The sequence below is a fragment of the Notechis scutatus genome, chromosome 4, assembly GCF_049901735.1.
Source record: "Notechis scutatus isolate UNSWTSFEM ecotype Mainland chromosome 4, rNotScu1.2, whole genome shotgun sequence".
Classification (NCBI taxonomy): Eukaryota; Metazoa; Chordata; class Lepidosauria; order Squamata; family Elapidae; genus Notechis; species Notechis scutatus.
Genome location: NC_142012.1, coordinates 69,588,493 through 69,610,006, shown reverse-complemented (window position 1 = coordinate 69,610,006; position 21,514 = coordinate 69,588,493). Strand labels below are relative to the sequence as shown.

The 21,514-nt window shown below is 37.0% G+C and overlaps 1 protein-coding gene across 1 annotated transcript in view; it reads right to left on the bottom strand.

Moving 5' to 3' along the window:
* Window positions 1-21,514, bottom strand: part of LOC113417447 (gamma-aminobutyric acid receptor subunit alpha-4-like) — a 68,058-nt gene that overhangs the window by 27,727 nt on the left and 18,817 nt on the right. The window contains exons 3-6 of the mRNA XM_026675848.2: window positions 7,835-7,902; window positions 6,704-6,924; window positions 6,529-6,611; window positions 6,167-6,310 (exon numbers count right to left, since the gene is read on the bottom strand). Coding sequence (XP_026531633.2) covers window positions 6,167-6,310; window positions 6,529-6,611; window positions 6,704-6,924; window positions 7,835-7,902 — 516 coding nt within the window. The remainder of the gene's footprint in view (window positions 1-6,166; window positions 6,311-6,528; window positions 6,612-6,703; window positions 6,925-7,834; window positions 7,903-21,514) is intronic.

Here is a 21,514-nt window from a genome sequence, read left to right as displayed (position 1 = left end):
CATTGCTGAATGCCACTGCTGAACTCAGTGCTTTACAACAGTGAGTTCAATTCAGCTTTTGTTTTTCCAAACAATTTTAAATAATCCATGTAGAGCAAATGGGAAAATAATAATATCACAGTCATCAAAAACAGATATCACAGTCATCAAAAATTGAAGCGTACAATTTATTGATATCACTGTACCAGGAGAAAAAAAAAACTAGAAAAAAGCATGAAATATCATGACCTAGCCATTGAAACTATGCAATTATGGATGAAACATGTGACAGTGATACTCATTGTCAGTGGGGCATTTGGCTCCATGTCCAAGAATTTTACAAAATACATCAAGAAATCACAACTTCCTGCAATAACACCAGCAGAACTGCAAAAACCTGTGCTACTCGGAACATCATACATTTTAAGAAGATACTTGGTTGATACCTAGGAGGTTGGCAGCAACCTGTATCAACCATCAGTGCCAGTCAACAATATTTGTGATACATTTTTAAATGTTCAGTTGACTGAGTTTCATGTTTAATAATAATAATAATAATAATAATAATAATAATAATAGATTTAATTTTCAATTTTATTCATAAGCTACATTTGTTGTAGAACATATGTCTTCAGTGACAGCCTAACAGGACAGAGATTGTCACTGTGCTAATAGGTCTTCTCATATCCCACCCAATCATTAAATATTTAAATGGTAAAATAACTACTATATTAAACTATAAATTCCAGAAAAGAATTAAAAAATAATAATCTTCAAATTTGTGGGAAATGAAATTGCATTGTTCAATTTACACAATCTAATTTTTGGCTGGATTATGTTGCAAATATTTCCAGTTTCATTCACTGTAAGCACTCAAAGCAAAACACAGATTGTGAATTAAACAGTCACAAACTGGTTCATTTTCCAAATATAGTTTTTCTATCTAAAACAAGAACAGAACCAATACAAAGCAGATTTTAATAAAAACCATCTAGTTTAAGAATATGGAAAGTGCCATGAACTAAATCAGAGAATGTATATATATTTATATTGTTTATATAGGTCTTAGTTCAATTTTGTCTAAATAAATTTCAACTCAGTAGTGCCTTGATAAAACTTAGTTCAGCACTATCTCTAAAACAAGAACAGAACCAATATCTCTGTTGACAACCGATAGCTTTTTATTATTTCCAATCTTTCCCAGCCAAAAACTGAATAATCTAGCATTTTCTGCATGCAGGATCCACACTTTGCTATCAATCTTTATATTCTCTACAAGCATACTAAATAGATGTTTTTATAAACCAAGCTAGTATTTTTCATCTGTCTTTATAAATAATGTTAGCAGGTAGCAGCACAGATTTATGCAGCATGAAATATAAATGATACTCTATAGCTGTGGTGGTGAACCTATGCCATGTGTCCCAGAAGTGGCATGCAGAGCTATCTCTCCAAGCACGCGAGCCAGAGGTGCTATTCAGCCGGTTCGCACCTACTCAGGTGAACCGGTAACAAGAATTTGGCATGGGTCACCGAACTGGTAGCAACATCGCCCAGTTTCCGCTCACTCGCTTGCCCCGCCCACCCGATGCTCGCTGCCCCAGTTTAAAGGAGGACGGCTCCCCCACCCTAGCCATGCATTTTCAAGCAGTCACTTGAAAACACATGACCGTGGGCGGAGCAGCGGTCCGTTAACCTGCAAAACTGTTCCAAGGCTGGATTCTTCATGGACACTAGAAGTATCACTTCCCCTTGTGAGTAAAAGGGCCTGGAGCGAGAGGGAAAGAACGCTGGGTGGGGGGGAATCCAGCCATGGGGAAGTTTGCAGGAGCTTCAAGTGCCAGTCCGTTTACCTGCAGAACTTCTCTAATGCTGGGTTCACTTCCCCTTGTGAGTAAGGTGCCTGGAGTGAGAGGGAATGAAGGCTGACAGGGGTGGGTGGGTGGGTGTGGGTGTGAGAGAGAGAGAGAGAGAAGAAAGAAAGAAAGAAAGAAAGAAAGAAAGAAAGAAAGAAAGAAAGAAAGAAAGAAAGAAAGAAAGAAAGAAAGAAAGAAAGAAAGAAAGAAAGAAAGAGGAAGGGAGAGAAAGAAAGAGGAAGAAAGAGAAAGAAAGAAACAGAAATAGGGAGAGAGAGTTTGTGGTGTGTGTGTCAGAGAGAGAAAAAGAAAGGAAGGGAAAGACAGAAAGAGACAAAGAAAGAGAAAGAAAGAAAAAGAAATAGGAAGGGAGAGAGAGAGAGAGACAGAGAAAACTCTGTGCTATTATTTTTAATTGTTCTATTATTTATCATGTGTTAATATTTTACACTGTCCCTACGCCTAGAGTGATTCTACTGCCTTTCTTTTGCCCAGGGCTACCACATATTTTTCAGGGTTTACATGCATTCAATGTCTATAGTCCAGAGCCTAAATACATGTGTGTTTAAAGGGACTTTGGAGGTCTTCTAGTCCAAGCCCCTGCTCAGGCAGGAATACTGAGGATGCCGAACTCTGAGTAGAGGTCCTGGGAAAGGGGTCAGAATAACACTTAGAAGGGACTTTAGGGGGAACCCTGTACCATTTCAGAGAAATGGCTGTCCAGTCTTTAAAAATTTCCAGTGATTGATCACCCTGAACATCTGGGGACAAGCAGGTCCACTGGTTAATTGTTCTCACTGTCAGAAAGTTTCTCTTTATTCTTAGTTTGCTTCTCTCTTTGTTCAGTTTCCATCCATTGCTTCTTGTTTGCCTCCTGGTGCTTTGGAAAATACATTCCCCCCACCTTTCTTTCTGGCAGCCCCTTAAAAGCCTGTTGCCTATCACACTCTTGAGTAAAGCATGTGAGCCATTATCTCCTTTCAGTGGTCCATGAAAGTACATCTATAGTACGTAGATAATAGAGTCAAAAAAGGTGAACAACATTTTTACAGAACTATAGATAAGTTGAGGCTGGGTGACAAGGAATGGCTGGGAGTGGAGGGGCCAGGTGAGGCACCCCTTGATGTGAGTGACATTGAGTTGGCCACGCCCACCTAGTCACATGGCCACCAAGCCATGCCCACCCAGTCACATGACCATCAAGCATGTCCACCCAGGCACATGACCACTAAGCCACACCCACCCAGTCACATGACCACCAAGCCACGCCCACCAAATAAGCCACGCCCACAGAACTGGTAGTAAAAAAAATTGAATTCCACCACTGATGCGAGCCATCACCTATTGCTCTTCTGGGTTCCAGCGCACTGGCCAGCTGGTCTTCATGGACACGGAAGCTCTGGAAACTGGAAGACCAGCTGCCCAGTGTGCATGCTCACACCAGGAAGCTGCTCTTCAAATTTCTGGTGCGTGCATGCACACTGGCCACCTGGTCTTCCAGTTTCTCCTTCATGTGCGTGTGTGAAGATTAGCTGGCCAGTGTGCATGCACATGCCGGAAACCAGAAGATCTTCCCAGCGCACATATGCACACCAGCTGGCTGCTTTTCCAGTTTCTGCTGCGTGCATGCGCCCCAGCCAGCTGGTCTTCATACACATGTACACCAGAAACCAGAAGACCAGGTGGCCAGTGCACATGTGCACACCAGAAACTTGAAGAGCAGCTTCTGGTTCCTGGTACATGCAGACAGTCCCATTTCAGCACTCGGTACCAAAAAGGTTCACCAATACTGCTCTACAGTAAAGATTTTCAGTGTTTTAAATGGCAAATCCAATGGTACATGTGTCAAAATACCTCAAAAACATCATTATTGTCATTATCACCATAAGTCAATAATTATTATCATTATAGTAATGATAATTATCAGAGTCAACATAATGCATGAGAAAAAGAATAGACAGCTGTCAAGCCTGGATTTGGCTAGATTGTGGGGTTGTTTGTAATCTGGGTTATTCATATGAATTCAGCTTCACACGCATGGGAGCTAGAAGAGGGAGAGCTGAGGTGGATGAAGGTTTGGCCAAAACAACATAGCTGGCTGATGAGTCAGTCATGTTCCAATGGATGACTGGCCAGAGGAAGGAGGAGCAAAGTTGCCAAGCAACCAGTTCTCATCCTGGTTGGAGAATGTGACATATTGTTTTGAAAATTGAGAAAATCCTATATATAGTGATGTGGAAAGCCCGGAAACTTTCAGTACTGGCTTTCCACTAGTTAATGCCAAGTGGTGTATCTAAATAAACTTGTTCTCTGAGGAAATTGAATGCCTCGGAATTCGTTTTATGATGGGTACACCATTCCCACCTGGGCTGAGTTGCCATTTAAGTTGTCAACTGCCTCGCCAATAATCTATTCGTATTTTATATCCCTTCCATTCTTTTCCTGGTCTTCCATAATCACTCAGAGATAGCTGGATACAACTAGTTACTCTTTAGTTTTTACATTGTTTCTTTGGTACAGGGTGGAGTAAGTACTGCTGTTTGCCATTGCTATCAAGGAAGCATTGACAAGGCCATTGACAGAGTTAGGCGGCCTCCTGAGAAATCTGCACAGATCCTGCACAAGTGTAGAGCGCCGACTGCTGAAACTGGTCGCACCAGCACAGAATTCATACAAGGAATTGCATGGAGTTCATCAGAGTGCAGAGCTTACGTTACATCCTGGTGTAGTTACATCCTGGTTACATACACCCAGACACTTTATGGAAGGAAGGAAGGAAGGAAAGAGAGAGAAAAAAAGAAAGAAAGAAAGAAAGAAAAGAAAGGAAGGAAGAAAGAAAGAAAGAAAGGAAGGAAGGAAGGAAGGAAGGAAGGAAGGAAGGAAGAAAGAAAGAAAGAAAGAAAGAAAGAAAGAAAGAAAGAAAGAAAGAAAGAAAGAAAGAAAGAAAGAAAGAAAAGAAAAGAAAGACTTGTAGGAAAAATACAAAATGATGAAAGGGTGCTATCAAATGTCTGGGTGATACTTTGTGCCCCTACAAGCAAGTATTTTCTTCTAGGCAATTTCTATTTCAGGTTCAGTGTTCCAAATGAGAAATGAGATTTTTTCACAATAGAGAATAAATGAATCACTCTAGGTAAGGCACATTTTTTTAAAAAAGTGGAATGGTCCCTCACCTCCCTGCTATAGGGAGGTTATTAAGAAGAAATTAAATATCACAGAAAAGTAAAATGAATTTCAAAAGCACATCTATAAATACGATGTCTTAAGTGTATCTCATATTTATATGAATTTATAAACTGTTCCAAAGAACAATGGCCTGCAAAAGCAAAATAATATGACCTTTAGTAGCAAACTAATCTATTTTACAATGCTTTACAAGAGTGATTTTAACTCAGTTATTCTATAAGTATTTATTAACAGTAATCTGCCAATAAGGCTCATGATGCAGTTGCCCTTCAGGGAGCTTTTGATGATCACAATTTGATAGAATAGGATGCAATTTAAATTCTTATCAAGGTACATCAATTAAAAAAATTATTTACTTTTTAATTTAATTCTATATAATTAAAATTTCTTGTGTAAAATAATTATTCCAATATTGGCTGCTATTGAAACTTAATTTAATAGGATGAAAATTTAAAGGTACTGGGTTAGAAGGTTGTTCTTAAAGAGCCTCAAATACTACCGGTAAGTAGAAAAAGTGTGAAGATTTGTCTGTTATCCCTTGATAACTTCTTTGTATAAAGTCTTTTTGGATGAATTCATAAGAGGTCAATCGTGTCTCACGGACTGATAATTTCCAATTCATTATGAAAATATTGCTTCCTCTTGCTATCAATAATGCCATTCAAAAATGTCAGCCATATCTGCTCTCTCCACTACCTAATTCTGTCCTGAGTTACAGTACAAGATTTCAAATGCACCAATAATAGCAAATTAGTAATTCTTCATATAACATAAACAGAAAAATTAATTTTAAAAAACCCTCACCCACAGAGCATCAGTGTTGTCACTTCTCTTGCTGTTCTACCTATTGCTATATTCAAACATGAATTTAAAAACTGTCACAAACAGTAATAACTGTTATACTTGATATATTTGCTCTAGCAGTTTTTTTAATATGAATTTATTTGGACCATTTGCAGATTTTTATTCTATGCTAAGTCACAACTAATGATTAGCATTGACAAATATGTAGTTATGAAACATGTCACTTGCTGCAAACTCCCATGTTTTTAATTGCCTTTTCAACCATTTTCACTTTGCCTCCTAAAGAATTACCCAGCAAAGAGCAAGCAAGTTTATCTAAACCTGAAATGGAAGAATCGTACCTGTGATAGATTTAATTGTGTCAGTAGATGCTGTATGCCCAAGTAGGTCATATTGAACTAAACTGGAAGATTCTTCAGGGACTTCCACTGAATTTTTTGGCCCCTTTGTCCAGGTGTAGATCATTTCACTTTTTGGATATGCATCTGAACAAGATATATTTAGAAAAAAATTAATGGACAAGATATTTATCTTAAGAACTTATCTTAAAACCCAGTTGAAAGCATTCCTGTTGCTTTCAGGGGCACGAGCTTTCTTTTTTGACAAAGACACAAGCCTGTGGCTATTTGCTGACCTGTTTCTTACAACAAGAACAAAAATGGAGCTTTAGTACCACAAGTAAAATGTCATAATCGGGACTTACAGCTTCCAAATTTTAGCGGACAGGCATGTCCATCCATTGGGAAATCCACCAATCTCATGGGGCATTCAGCACTTATGGTGAGCCTAGAGGAACCATGTAAAATTAGTCCTGATATAGGATAGTACATCAGCAATTAATAAATCATGTAAACGTACAGAATATATAAAGTAGGTACCTCATTGTATAGAGAATGGTGCCATTTCTCATAATTCTAAATAGTTTATTTGGGGCTGTCATGTTATGAGACACAGATTTTTTTCCATTCCGAAAGAAAGTATCTGGGGTCCACACTTTATTAACCATCAAGTTGTTTAATCTTAGAATTTCAATGGGACCATCATATTTTAATCTCTTATCCACCCATGTCTGACGAAAGAAAACATCCATTGTGTATTCCTACAATAATTGGGAAGCAAATTAAACAACGTTATAAGGTACATGCATTTCCCCAAGGATAAATCAGCGGTAGGAAACTTTCCGTAAATACATTTCTATCAATTCAACAGAACTATATATGATAGTTATATAAATAAATTACTAAACATACTAAATCAAAATAATTAGTGTAATCTAATAGAATGGCAAGAAGCATGTAATTAAACTTGTTCAGGACTGGAAACGAAATGAAAATTCACTAACATATGTTAATGATTTTATGTCCATGCTATTTTGGTTGTTTTTACAAATGATTAAAATTTGCACTGGGAATATACTGTATGCTTATAGCAAACAAATGAAGGAAATGTTATTGAATTGCAACCAGTAGAAATGTCACTAGGTTAATCAAAAAGGGAAGAAGATTTTCCACAAAATAGTAAGTCTTCTGATTTCAGCACCATTTATATGTAAGATACAGAATCATTTTAACTGGGCTCTCAGCATCTAGGCATACTGCTCACTAGAGAAGATTTGCATTGGGACATTCTCAGGAAGTCTAAAAAAATCAAGATAATGGCCACAAGCACCTGATCAAGGCCTTCCCCTTTCTTAAAATATGTTAGTGGGGGTAGATCATATAATTCTGGACACCATTTCTAACTCTATCTGGAAATGGTTATGCAACTATTGCAATGTTTTACAAGTGTCAACAACCGAATAAAAATAAAAATGCATAGGTTTTTCCTTTTTTAAAAATATGAAAGACCAGAATAGAAGCTGCCATAGCCATGTGCAATAAAGCCTGAAAATGCTGGTAATCTGTTCTTTTTTGCATGAATAACAGGTGAGTCCCAAAGTCCTTCATTTAGTCACACACTTAGTACTAGGTTTAATTTTTTTCCTCCTCAAACCTACAACTCATACTTACCATTTCTACATCAGAAACAGGTCCAAAACTTGTGACATAGATATCTGTTTTGACTTCAGTAACAGGACCTAATGTATAAAAAGAAGGTAACCAAGGAGAATTGAATTGTTCCACATCAAAAACTGGGGGGAAATTATGCAGACAAATAATGCCAGGAACAATTAATTGGCATCATATTAGGAAAATGAAACACTTACATGTAAGCAGCTGTATTTACAGATTCCTGTATAACATGGATTTCCATATACTTTTACATATTTTTCTTTGTTTATGCAAATACCATTCATATACAGTTTTGTAGTGTTCCATTTCTCACTGACATGGGTAAGAGAATACATATGCATGAAAATCTAATTCTATACTACTTCAACAAGGGAAGATAAAATGTACCACTCTATTTTTAAAAGATCTCCTTAGGCATATTATTTATTTACCTACAGTAAGTTGTTCTATCACTTGCTGTATGTTTAAAAACCAAATGCCCTTAAGCAATAGCACTTAAGACTTACATAGTGCTTTACAGCACTCTCTGAATGGTTTACAATGTCAGCATATTGCCCCCAACAATCTGGGTCCTCCTTTTACTGATCTCAGAAGGATGGAAGGCTGAGTCAACCTTGAGCCTGTCAGGATCAAATTCCAGAATGTGGGCACAGTTAGTCTGCAATACTTCCTTCTAACTAATGCACCACCAGCGGTGTAATTTTATTGAGGGCCGCATCAGCATTATGGTTGCCCTCAAAGGGCCAGTTGCATGTAAGAATATGATGACTCACAGCAGGCAGGTGGGTGTGCCTGGGTAGGCATGGCCGGCTGACTCGGGACAGCTGGGTCAGAACGGAACAAGTTGCACCAGCTAGCTCACCATGGGGACAATTCAGTGCCCCACAAGCTCCTTGCCTCCCCAAACTGCTGGCAGCCAAGCACATGCACATGTGTGCGCACGCACACACACACCCCCCCCACACACACACTGCATTCCAAGTTTGAGGACTTTTATATACAGAGGAAGGAGGGGGCCTTCTCCCCAGCTCAGGCATGATTAGCAGTTTGCAAGCTCAGATGTGGATAAAAGTCTCCAAGCTTGGAATGGGGTGTGTGTGTGTTGTGTGTGTCTCTCTCTCTCTGTGTGTGTGTGTGTTGTGTGCATGCATGTGTGTGTGTGCATGTGCACATCATGCCAAAGGAGACGTTCTTCTCCCAATCATTGGCATCTCCCTGTTTGGTGACCTCTCCCAGCAAAGGAGGAGGTAGAAGATGACACTGCTACATGTGGAAGCAGGGAGGAGAAAGTTTGCAGGAAGCAGCTTCTTCCTCCAAGTGCAACTTCTGCCTTGACAGATCTCTGGAGAGCAAGAGGAGGCGGCAGGGGAGCAGAGAAGCTGGCCCTTCTCAAAAGGGGAATCCCTGTTTCTAATTGTGTTTCCAATTGTGTGTCGTAAGGATGCTGGCTTGTTGGGGCAGCCTTCCCTCATACAACTCCCCCACCACTTCCTCCTCTTCTCTAGAGATCTGTCAAGGCAGAAGTTGGACTCAGAGGAGACTTCTTCCTGCAAACTTTCCCCTCCATGCTTCCTCCGTCTCCTATGGGGAACCAGGCAAGGCTGGGAGGCGGAATCTGCAGTCTCCAATAGAGGAAGGCGAGACCAGGGTGAGCACCAAATCACCGTGACATCAGCTCCGCCTCCTACAATGTTTCATTTATTGTTTTCTTCTTTGTCTATTATGGAGGAGCTCCTGCTGGTTTTTTTTTTGGGGGATTTGATGAAGGCCCGCTTAGGATAGCTTTTGAGCATTTTGAGGGCTTCCTTGGTGTATTTTAGTTCTTTTTCTTTCTCATCTTTGCTGGTAGGCAGGCCTTCAGATCGGTGGTGTAGGGTTCTGATAATTCCCATTTTGTTGTCCGGGGTGGTGAGAATCAAAATGTAAATATTGATCTCTGTGTGCATAGGGGGCAGGGAGGCGGGTGTCTGTAAACTTCAACATTAAGGCTTCTGTCTTCCTTAAATATATACTGCACAATCCAGGAAGGCTAGACTATTTTCCTTAACGTCTTCTCGTGTGAATTTGATGTATCTGTCCACAGAGTTGATATGTTTGGTGAATGCTTCCAGTTCCTGTGTTTTGATCTTGACCCAAAGATCGCCCATATACCTATACCAATGAGTGGGTGGAATTCCTGTCAATGATTTTAGGGTTTTGGTTTCTACCTCTTCCATGTAAGATTGGCATTGGAGTTTGTTTTTCTGAAATGCTGACAGAATGCAAATGACCAGCTGTGTACAAGGAATATAAATTCTTCCATTCCCCACCATCAGAGCTGAAGCTTCTTGAATGAGAAGTGAAACATCTTCAAAGAAAAACAAGAAAGTTGAGTTGCCTCTTGAAAAAAAATCACCTTTGGGACAACCATGACCTGGATGACTGAGAATCTTCACAGATATTGAAATATTACTATCATGTCTCCCCTAGTGCTTTTTTTCATTAGACTACACATACCCAATTCCTGCAACCATTCTTCATATGCCTTTGTCTCCAGTTCCCAAATCATCTTTGTAACCCTTCTTGCATTCTTTCCAGAATATCATCTCTTTTACATTGTGGTGACCAAAGCTGGATGCAGTATTCCAAATGTGGTTTTATTAAGGCTTTATATATTTCTTTTTCCCAACACTTTATTGGGTTTTTCTGTTTATACATAATACCATCACTAATTGAACAATACTGTGACAATATATATGCATTTATACATCCTATCCAATCTTTCAATACACACTATTTCCATACCCTCATAACTATTATATACATTATTTACATTTTCTATTCTTATGTCTATTATCAATCCAGATATACCATGTTTCCTATATTGCATTGTATTCCATGTCACCTTTCCCTTTTAGTTCCATAGTTAATTTGTCCATTTCCATGCACTCGAAGGTTTTTTTAATTATTAAACCTATGGCATTTTTCATCCAGTACTGTGCATACGAAATTCTAGCTGCTGTTACTACATGTAATATAGGATATTTTATCTTCATGTTACAGCTTCTTTTAATTATTCCTAAGAGAAATAGTTCTGGGACGAAACCCATTTTATTTTCAATCATCTCCTCTAACCACATATGAATTGCTTTCCAATATTTCTTCGCTTCAGGGCATGACCACTAAGAATGAAAGAAGGTACCTTGTTGATGTCCACACTTCCAGCAATTTGGTTTTAGACTTGGGTATATCTTAGCCAATCGTGAAGGTGCCATATACCAACGATAGATTTTGTGTTGGTTTTTCTTGTAAGCCACTGACTTTGTTATTTTATAATTGGTATTCTAAATCTTTTCCCACTGTTCTAAATCAACAGTGTGTCCAAAGGCTTTATAAAGCAGAATTAATACTTCATGTGATCTTGATTCTATACTTCTATTAATGCAGCCTAGGATTGCATTAGTTTTTTTGGCTGCTGCTGCACACTGCTGGCTCATATTTAAGTGGTCGTCCACTAGGACTCCAAGATCCCTCTCATAGTACAATTGGTTTTCTTGCCTAAATGTAAAATCTTACTTTTATCTACATTAAATTTCATTTTGTTAGATTGGGCCCAGTGTGCAAGACAGTCAAGATCCATTTGGATCTTGAGTCTATATTCTGTGGTATTGGTTATTCCTGCTAGTTTAGTGTCAACTGCAAATTTGATGAGTTCTCCTTTTATTTCTTCATCTAGATTATTTACGAAGACTTTGAAGAGTACTGTGCCCAAAACAGAATCTTGGGGTACCACACTGCTTATTTCCCTCCATGTGGATGTAGTTCTATTAAGGATTACATGTTAAGTACCGCTTGTTAGCCAGTTACAAATCTATCTGGTGGTTGTGCTGTTTATCCCACATTTTTCTAACTTACCAAGAAGTAGATTGTGGTCTATGTAAACTGTTAGCCAGTGACTGATTACAGTTTACAGTTGCAATATGTTAGCCAGGTTGTGGTCTACTTAAAATGTTAATCAGTTACAAATCCATCTGGTGGTGGTACTTTCTATCCCACAGTTTTCTAGCACACCAAGAAATAGGTTATGATCTAAGATAACATAAAAATAGAAGTTAATAAAATAATCCCTCTCTAGGCTGTAAATTAGGAGTAACAGAAGAAAATGAATAACATGTAAAGTATATGTGTACCTACAATACTTTTCCCTTTGGGAGTAAACAAAGTTATACAGATCACAGAAAAATATGAAATACCAAAGAAATTAATGGCATTATATAAAGAATTAAATTTAATTTATACTATCACCATCTATAATATCCCTCTCTATATATATTTCTGTCCTTGTAAACCATCCTTGTTTCCATCACTTTGCAATACCACTTAATACACTGCCTTTTGTTTTACATTTCTCATTTTTCTCTATTTTAGGATTTCACTAACTGTATTCTATCATGACTTTTTCCGTTTTCCACCCACTCATATTTTCTATACAAGGGATGCAAGAAATGTTAGCAGAACCATTTGGAGATCATCAAAGAGAATGTTAACAACCATATAGCCAGGGAGTGGAAGGAACATTAGAAAGAGACTCAAAATAACATCCTTTGTAATGTATAAAAGGGGCTAAAGGGAAATTCTGGCAGGATTTGAAAATCCTGTGATTATAAGAATAGAGAGTTCTGGTGGCACCTGATTCCTGAATTAGCAAGAACTTTGGCGGAAAGTGACCATGTTATATTGGAATTCAATATAATGCAGACACAAGCAACAGAACATAATTAATGTGTCTTAGATTTTAAAAGAGCTGATTTCAATGAACTTAAGAGCGTCCTTAAGAAGGATTCCATGGATGAAAATCTTAAAAGGGAAATCAACTCAAAAGTTTGGAAAACTTAAAAAATATGACCATAAAAGCCCAGACCAACCCAATACCACTGAAAAAGAAAAACAAGAAATCCAGGAAGAAACCAGCATGGTTACACAAAGAACTCTCTGGTAAACTAAAATACAAAAAGGACAAGTATAAAAAATGGAAAGAGGGAAAGCTAACTAAGATAGCAGAAAGTCTGAATCTGCAAAGATGAAGTCAGGAAAGCTAAAACTGAATGAAGTAAGATTTGCAACAAATATCAAAAATAATAAAACAAGAAAAAAGTCAAGAAAACAATCAGTACACCAACGGGAGACAATGGCAATGAAGTGACAGGCATCAGGGAGAAAGCAGAATTGTTTAATTCATTTTTGCATCTGTCTTTACACAAAGGGGAAAAAAACAGCCCAACCTTATCAAAATCAGAACTGTATAAAACAGACTAGGAAGACAAATTAAAATAGGCAAAAATGAATTAAACAATTCTTTTTTATTCAAATCACAAGGACCAGATGGATTATATCCCAAAATTCTGAAGGAGCTAGTAAACCTGATCTCGGAATCATTGAACCATACCTTTCAAAGATATTGGAGTACCTGGGAACTACCAGACAACTGGAAAAGAGCTGATGTGGCTCCCAGCTTCAAAAATAGTTGTGGGGGGGCGGGGACAGACTTAGCAAACTACAGACCAGTTAGACTGACATCAATTCTTGGAAAGTTCCCAGAAAAGATAATCAAGCAATAGATCTGTAAACACTAGAAGCAAGCAAAATTATTACCAGAAGTCAATATGGAATTATCAAAAACAGATCATGCCAAACAAATCTTACTTCATTCTTTGACAAAGTAAATAAATTAGTGGATCAGCAAAATGCTGTGGACATAGCACACTTGGATTTCAGTAAGACATTTGACAAAGAAGACTACAACCTACTTCTTAGTAAGTTAGAAAAAATGTGGAATAGATAGCATCACTATTGGATGGATTCATAACTGGCAGACAAACCACAATCAACATGTAATCCTTAATGGAACTACATCTATATGGAGGGAAGTCAGCAGTGAGGTAGGCCAAGGTTCTGTCTTAGGTCCAGTATTCCTCAATATCTTCATAAACAATTTAGATTAGGGAATTCATCAAATTTTCAGACAACACCAAGTTAGCAGGAATAGCCAACACCTCAGAAGATAGGTTCAAGATTCAAAAGGATTTTGACAGATTTGAACACTGGGTCCTATCTAACAAAATGAAATTTAATGTACAGAAAAGTAAGATTTGTCACTTAGGTAAGAAAAACCAAATATAGAACAACCAAATATAGAATAGGTAGAACCTGGCTCAACAGCAGAAACTGCTAGAGGGATCTAAGAGTCTAGTAGACAACCACTTAAATATGACCCAGCAGTATGTTGCAGCTGCCAAAAAAGTCAATAAAATTCTAAACTGCATTAACAGAGGGAGAGAATCAAGATCACATGAAGATTTAATAACACTTTATAATGCTTTGGTAAGACCACACTGTGAATACTGCAGTTTTGGCCGCCGCACTATAGAAAAATATGTTGAAATTCTAGAAAGAGTGTAAAGTGGAGCAACAAGGATAATTGGAGGCTGAAGTTTAAAACAAATTATGTACGGTTGCAGGAATTGGGTATGTCTAGTCTAGTGAAAAGAAGGAACAGCTGTAACATGGTAGCAGTATTCCAATATTTGAGCACCAGAAGCCAAGCCAAGAAGCAATGGATGGAAATTAATCAAGGAGAGGAGTGACCTGGAATTAAGGAGAAACATTCTACAGTGAGAACAAATAACCAGTGGGAACAGTTTTGCCTTCAGAAGTTGTGGGTATTTCATCACTGGAGGTTTTTAAGAAGAAATTGAATAGCCATTTGTCTGAAATAGTATAGGGTCTCCTGCCTGAGCAGTGGGTTGGACTAGATCTCTTCCAACTCCATTATACTATTTTTTAAACAATATTTCTTTAAAATATAGTTTGCTGGTTGGAAAATTCTTGCCAGTTTTTATCTCAAGAAGCTATAATACCATTCTGGACTGCACTAGTTAGGCCACACCTGGAATACTATATCCAATTCTGGTCACCTTGACACAAAAATATTTTGAGACTTAGAAAGAGTGCACAGAAGAGCAACAAAGATGATTAGGGGGCTGGAGGCTAAACGGTGTGATGGATGGTTAAAGGAACTATATATGTCTAGCCAAATGAAGAAAACGATTAGGGGTGACAGTATAACTGTTTTCTAGTATTGGAGGGGCTGTCACAGAGAAGAAAGGATCAATCTATTTTCCAAAGCATCTGAGGGCAGGACAAGAAGCAATGAGTGGAAGCTCATTAAAGAGAGATACAAATACAACCTAGAACTCACAAGAAATTTCCTGATGGTGACAACAATTAATGAATTTTGACTTCTGGAGTTGTGGGTGCTCCATCACTAGAGTTCTTCAAGAAAAGAAAGACAGCCATTTGTCCAGGATGGAATAAGGTCTTCTGCCTTGGGCAGAGGGATGGAAGACCTATGAGGTCCAGCACTCTATGATTTCCACACAGAGACATATACCAGTACCAGCTTTACCCAATATGTTAGAACTTTAATATCATAGAAGATATGAAACTCTCTTTTATCAAGCCTTTCCAGTAACGCAGCAATCTGTTTCAGAACTATGGTTTGCAAACTGTGGTTCATTAGAGAGGACAAGTTTTCTCAGAAATGTTCTGTAATTCCTTTACATAAATATATCTTAGTTCAGTCATGTCCTCTGAAAATGTGTCCATTATTAGCAATTATTTTTTCCTGCAGGAAAACATCCTGACACAACAGAAGCCTTGCAAGTTTTCCTCTGAGAAACAGTTGGGTCCCTACTTCATGCTAAGTAAAGCACAATGTCACTACCTCCTGCAACTTGTAAATCATGATGGTGCAAGTCTTAGTGAGCTCTCCAAACACAGTACACTACAGCATTTTCAACAAACCACAAGTAAATGTGTAGCAGGCTTGCGATGAGACTTCCTTGAATAATACAATACAAGAATGTTTGAAAGTAACCAAAACAGAGACACATTCTTATTCCTGACTTAGGAAGGTCATCTGTAAAAAGTAGACACCAAGCTGCTTTTTCATTCTTCTTCCAACATTCAGCCTACCATCTGAAGATAGATAGAAAGGTGGTAATGAGCCAGATTCATGATTGGGACACCTGTCCAAAGAGAACAGTGCTAAGAATAGCACCTGATTTTGCCAAGGTTTCCAACCAAGAGACAGCTGGTAATAATTTCTGTCACTATCAACATGAAGGAGTCAACTTGCAATTAATACTTCCATACTTGTTTTGCAATCCCTTGACTCATACAGTTTGGCAGGCTGGACAGCTGCCTGAAAGAATGATCAGCTCATTTCATTTTTCACGTGCTACTCGGAATTTTATTTTCTGTGCACAGTAATATTAGTACCTTGTGTATCTGTGGGTGACTTTTTTTTTTTAACAATGCATTATCCTTAATCTGTGAAATCACAAAACCCCTCATCCCTTACATATACACTGGCTTGTAAAAATCAAAACAAAAAGGATGATAGAATAAACATTTAACCAGTGTTTTTCAAACTTGCAATTTTAAGATATATAGACCTGTACTGCTGACTGGGGAATTCAGGAATTGAAGTCCACACTTCTTATAATTGCCAAGTTTGATAAACACTGGGATAGACTATATAACAGTCTATTCCAGAGGCTTATTCTTACAGTATGTTTTTACAATGGTTCATACCAAATGTATTAGTACCTTACATTATTTATGCTAAGAGAATCCAGAATTACATGTCTAAATATTTATGGAGGTAATATTTACTTTACTGTTTGTATGTTTACATGAGCTGCAAAATCCATAGTTCCTAAGTACAGAAGCAGAACACAATAATGAGAAGAAGTTTAGGAGAAAAAAAGAAGTCTTCTAAATATTATTGCCAAGTAAGGAACAGAGTTGCTTAGCTCTTTTACTTTCAGTATCAACATGCCCAAACCAGACCCTTTAAAATTTTAAATATGGGGGGGCGGAGCTGGCGTCTCAGCAGTACAGCATGTGATCTTGAAGCTCCAAGATCATCAGCTGATATCTCCATTGCGGGACCTAAACCATCCTGTAGAGACGGTGATTGAGGAGGGTACATCCTGTCGATCCCAGGGACATCGCAAAGTCCCTGGTTGATCCAGGAAAAGCCCTTTTTGCCGGCGGCAGAGAGGCAGCCTTCCAAGCTGCTGAAGCTGGGACAGCTCCAGAATGGAAGAGATCGAAAAGAAAGTGTGTCAGTTTGGTGAGAGGAACTTTTACTTATTATTTCTTGGAGAGAACACCCTTAAAAAATTAAAGTGGACTAAAAGTGAAGAGAAAAGAATTTAAGTGGCGTAATTAATTGTCAAAGTGAAAGTTTTTTTTTCTTTTTTCCCTTTTTATTGCAACTTTGAATTTGGCAAAGCTGTTTAACTTTAAGCTGGACTGGTACTTTTTAATCTTTTTATCTTTGTTTGTATTTCTTTCTCCCTTTTTAAAACAACCCTTTTTAAAATCCCTTTTTGACAAAGATTCTTCTGCTTGACTCAAGATTTATTTTTCTCCTTTTAAAAAAAGGGGGAAAGACTTTACTTTTTTTTTTTAGTTCCTGGTTGTAGATTGAGGAGGGGGAAGTGAACGTGAAGGAAAGTAAGTAGCACTGCCACCCAGAGGCTTGGATACAAAAAAACTTTCACTTTGACAATTAATCACGCTGCTTAAATTCTTTTCTCTTCACTTTTAGTCCACTTTAATTTTTTAAGGGTGTTCTCTCCAAGAAATTGTTTCTTTTTTCTTTCACTAGTTTCGACTCTGAGCTGGACTCTGAGCTGTGTATTGGAAAATATAGAGATGAGCATGGCAGTTTGTTTATTCAGGTGCTCATTTCTGAACAGATAGCTGGAGTCTGGAGTTGAAGTTGAAAGAAAGAAGACTGAAGTGACCTTGAAAAATTCTGAGCTGATTTATCAAAGAGCCTTGGATATTTGGCGGCAGAGGCTTGTTTTATATTAGAATTGCTTTCTATCTTTTACCTCCCTTTCTACAACCCCCGCCCCCCCACTAATGGGGCTCTTTTTTTCTCTTTAATTGGATTTTAACTTTTTAAACCAGGAACTAGAATGTAAACCTTTTATTTTGGTTTTATTTTTGTTTATTAAGAGGAACATATAGAATATTTTTCTTCTTTCTTTTTTCCTTCTTTCTTTTTTCTTTTTTTACTTTTTACATCTACCATTGCAACTAATTGGATTAAGGTATACAAGTGCCTGAAGATTTACTTTTTCCTTTTTTCCTTTGGAGTGGCAATTGCTTGCCTTCATTTTTTTTTCTTTTTTATGCCAGAAGGCCTCTTGTTCACTTGGCAGGAACAAAGACACAGAATTGACACAGTTGGAAAAGCTGAGCTATTCTACTTAGAATACTTTAGAGAAAAGGAGGAAAAAGAAAGAAAGGAAGAGTCACTAATTGAGTTCCAAGAGGAGTGTATAGCAGTAATTGAAAAAGAAAAAGAAGGTGCAGTAGGTGGTGAACCCAGAGAACGAGAATTGAGATCTACCAGAGCAATAAAACCCTCTTATAAAGCTTAACATGGATGAAAGCAAATTGATTACAATTAACATAAATGGACTTAATTTGGCTACTAAAAGAAGGAAAGTATTTCATAAATTAGAAAAATTAAAATTTGATATAATCTGCTTACAAGAGGTACATATTAAAAAAAAACATGAATATATACTAAAACAAGGAAAACTAAGAAAATTATTTATGTCGTTGGCACAATCTAAAAAAAGAGGTGTGGTATTATATATTAAAGAAACAATTTTGGCAGAACTAATTTACACAGATGATGATGGAAGGATTTTAATGGTGGAAATAACGGATAACAGCGTTAAAACACTTTTAATTGCAATTTATGCCCTGAATGATAAACAAGAACAATTCTATAGAAAATTACATACAAAAATAATTGAATTGGACTATGTTAATATTTGTATGATGGGAGATTTTAATGGAATAATTAACGACCGGTTGGACTATAAAACACAGAAAACAACAAAGAAAGTTAGAAAGATACTACCCAAATCCTTCCTTCGAATAACAGAAGAATTTAATTTAAAAGATTCATGGAGAGAGAGAAATGTGGAAAGTAAGCAATATACTTTTTATTCAAACGGGCACACATCCTTGTCTAGAATAGATATGATATGGATGTCAGCAGAATTATTGACTAATGTATGACAGATTGAAATAGAAACAAGCACTTGGGCAGATCATAATCCAGTCTCAGTTATTTGGAAAGGACACAAGAGGAGATCTAGATGGACTTTAAATAATATGATACTGAAAGAAAAAGACTTTAAACAGAAAATAGAGAAATAACTTGTTTTCTTCTTCAAAGAAAATAGAAAAGAGGATACATCTTTACAGAATCTCTGGGACACGATGAAGGCCTACACAAGAGGTTTGATAATAGATTATACTAGAAGAAGAAACTTAAAACAGAAAAAGACATTTAAGACATTAGAGGATGACTATAAAAGACTGGAAGAAGACAATAGTACTTAAAAATTCCAACATGGATATCAACTATTGAAGCTTTTTCTTATCCAATAATATATAAAAAGGAACAAACAGTTAGATATGGGGAGATATTGAATGAAAAGGGTGAACTTAAATCTATGCAAGCGTTGGAAAAACAAGGTGTAAAAATGAATTGGTTTTCATATTTGCAAATACAATCTAGGTTTGATAAAGACTCTAAGGCAGACGATATTTACAACAAGTTGACTGATTTAGATAAAATTTTGATGGGTACTGATGAAAAGGTAATTAAAAAACTTTATGGACATCTATTAGAATTTAAATTGGAGGAGGAACAAGTCAAAGAAACGATGATTGCTTAGGGGAAAATTTTTTGGATATGGGATTGATTTAGAAAAATGGCAAAAATTGTGGTCTCAGAATTATAAAATGACAATGTCAACTGCATATAAAGAAAATTTGTATAAGATGTTTTACAGGTGGCACTTACCCCCGACAAGACTTGCGAGAATGTTTAAGAATAAATCGGATAAATGCTGGAAATGTCATCAGATACCTGGTTCATATTAACATATGTGGTGGACATGTTCAGACGCGAAGAAATATTGGACTAAAATCCACACATGGTTGGAAAAAATGATGAAACAACATATAGACTTTAAACCAGAGATCTTTTTATTGGGAGTCATACCGGACATATACAATAAAGAACTGAAATATTTGATTGTAAATGTTTTAACAGTGGCTAGAATTGTATTTGTGAAGAACTGGAAAAATGACAAAATACCTATGCAGGAGGAAGTTATCAAAAAAATTATGGACTGTGCTGAAATGAGTAAACTGACATTTGAAATTAGAGAACAAGAAGATAAACGATTTTATATGATATGGGATTTGTTTTATCAATGGTTGGATAAAAAGGCATAGTAATGTAATAGACTAGATAATTTTGTGATAGAAATTTAATAGACTGATATAAAACATAACATAGATATATATAACCACTGGTTGAAAGTATAACACAAATTTTAAGATAAAACTTGGAATATCTCGTATAAAATGATGGAATAAATAGTTTAGTCATGAATGATTAATAACTGATAAATATATAAGCATATGTTAGTTTGACAATGTGAAGACTGATATAAATTGTGAGTGAATGACTACAAAAGGATAGCACAAAAGATATGTAACCAACTGACCCACTGTATGTATATAAAATGGAAGATGATTTTATGTTTTTTTTAAAAACACATTTTTTAAATATAAATGGTTTATTTATGTTACATTTCTTATTCTTCCAAGCATAAGTGATTCTATAATCACAATGCATAAAATTTAAATGCATGGTTAGATACTAATGAAGAAAAACATAAAAAAAACATTTAGTATCATGAACATGTTTCAGCTACACAATTTGTTCATCCAGTTTTATGCTGGCACCTCTGTAAACATTTCTGTTTATCCCTCTGGACAGTTATAATTGCAACTGTGTGTTTTAGAAGGTACAAAATACAGAATAACAGAGTTAGTAGGGACTTGGAGGTCTTCTAGTCCAACTCCCTGCTCAAGAGTAGACCCTATACCAGGGGTGTCAAACTCAATTTCATTGAGGGCTGTATCAGGGTTGTGTTTGACCTCAAGAGGACCAGGGTGGACATGAGAGCACTCTGCCAGCCAAAACAGGGCATGAGTATCCATGAATACATGGATACATATAAGAAAAATAAAAGAAACAATAGGACAGGGACAGTAGGCACGTTGGTGCACTTATGCACACCCCCTACAGACCTCTTAGGAAAGAGGTGAGGTCAATAGTAGAAAGTCTAAGGTTAAAGTTTTTGGGGTTTGGGGAAGAAACCACAGAGTCCGGTAGAGTATTCCAGACATTGACCACTCTAGGTAGTTCTAGGTTTTTTAGGTCTAGAATTTAAAGTCTGGTGGCATAAGGTATTCTGCAACAAGTAGAGGAGTGGAGAACTCTTCTTGTGAAATATGTCTGGACTTTCTCAACTGTATTAATATCAGATACGTAATGTGGGTTCCAGACTGATGAGCTGTATTCCAGCATTGGTCTAGCAAATATTTTGTATGCTCTAGTTAGTAGTGTGATATTACCAGAGAAAAAGCTAGGTAGGATTAGGTTAACAACTCTTAATGCCTTTTTGGCTATGTAGTAACAGTGGGCTATAGCACTTAGATCATTAGAGATGAGTTCTC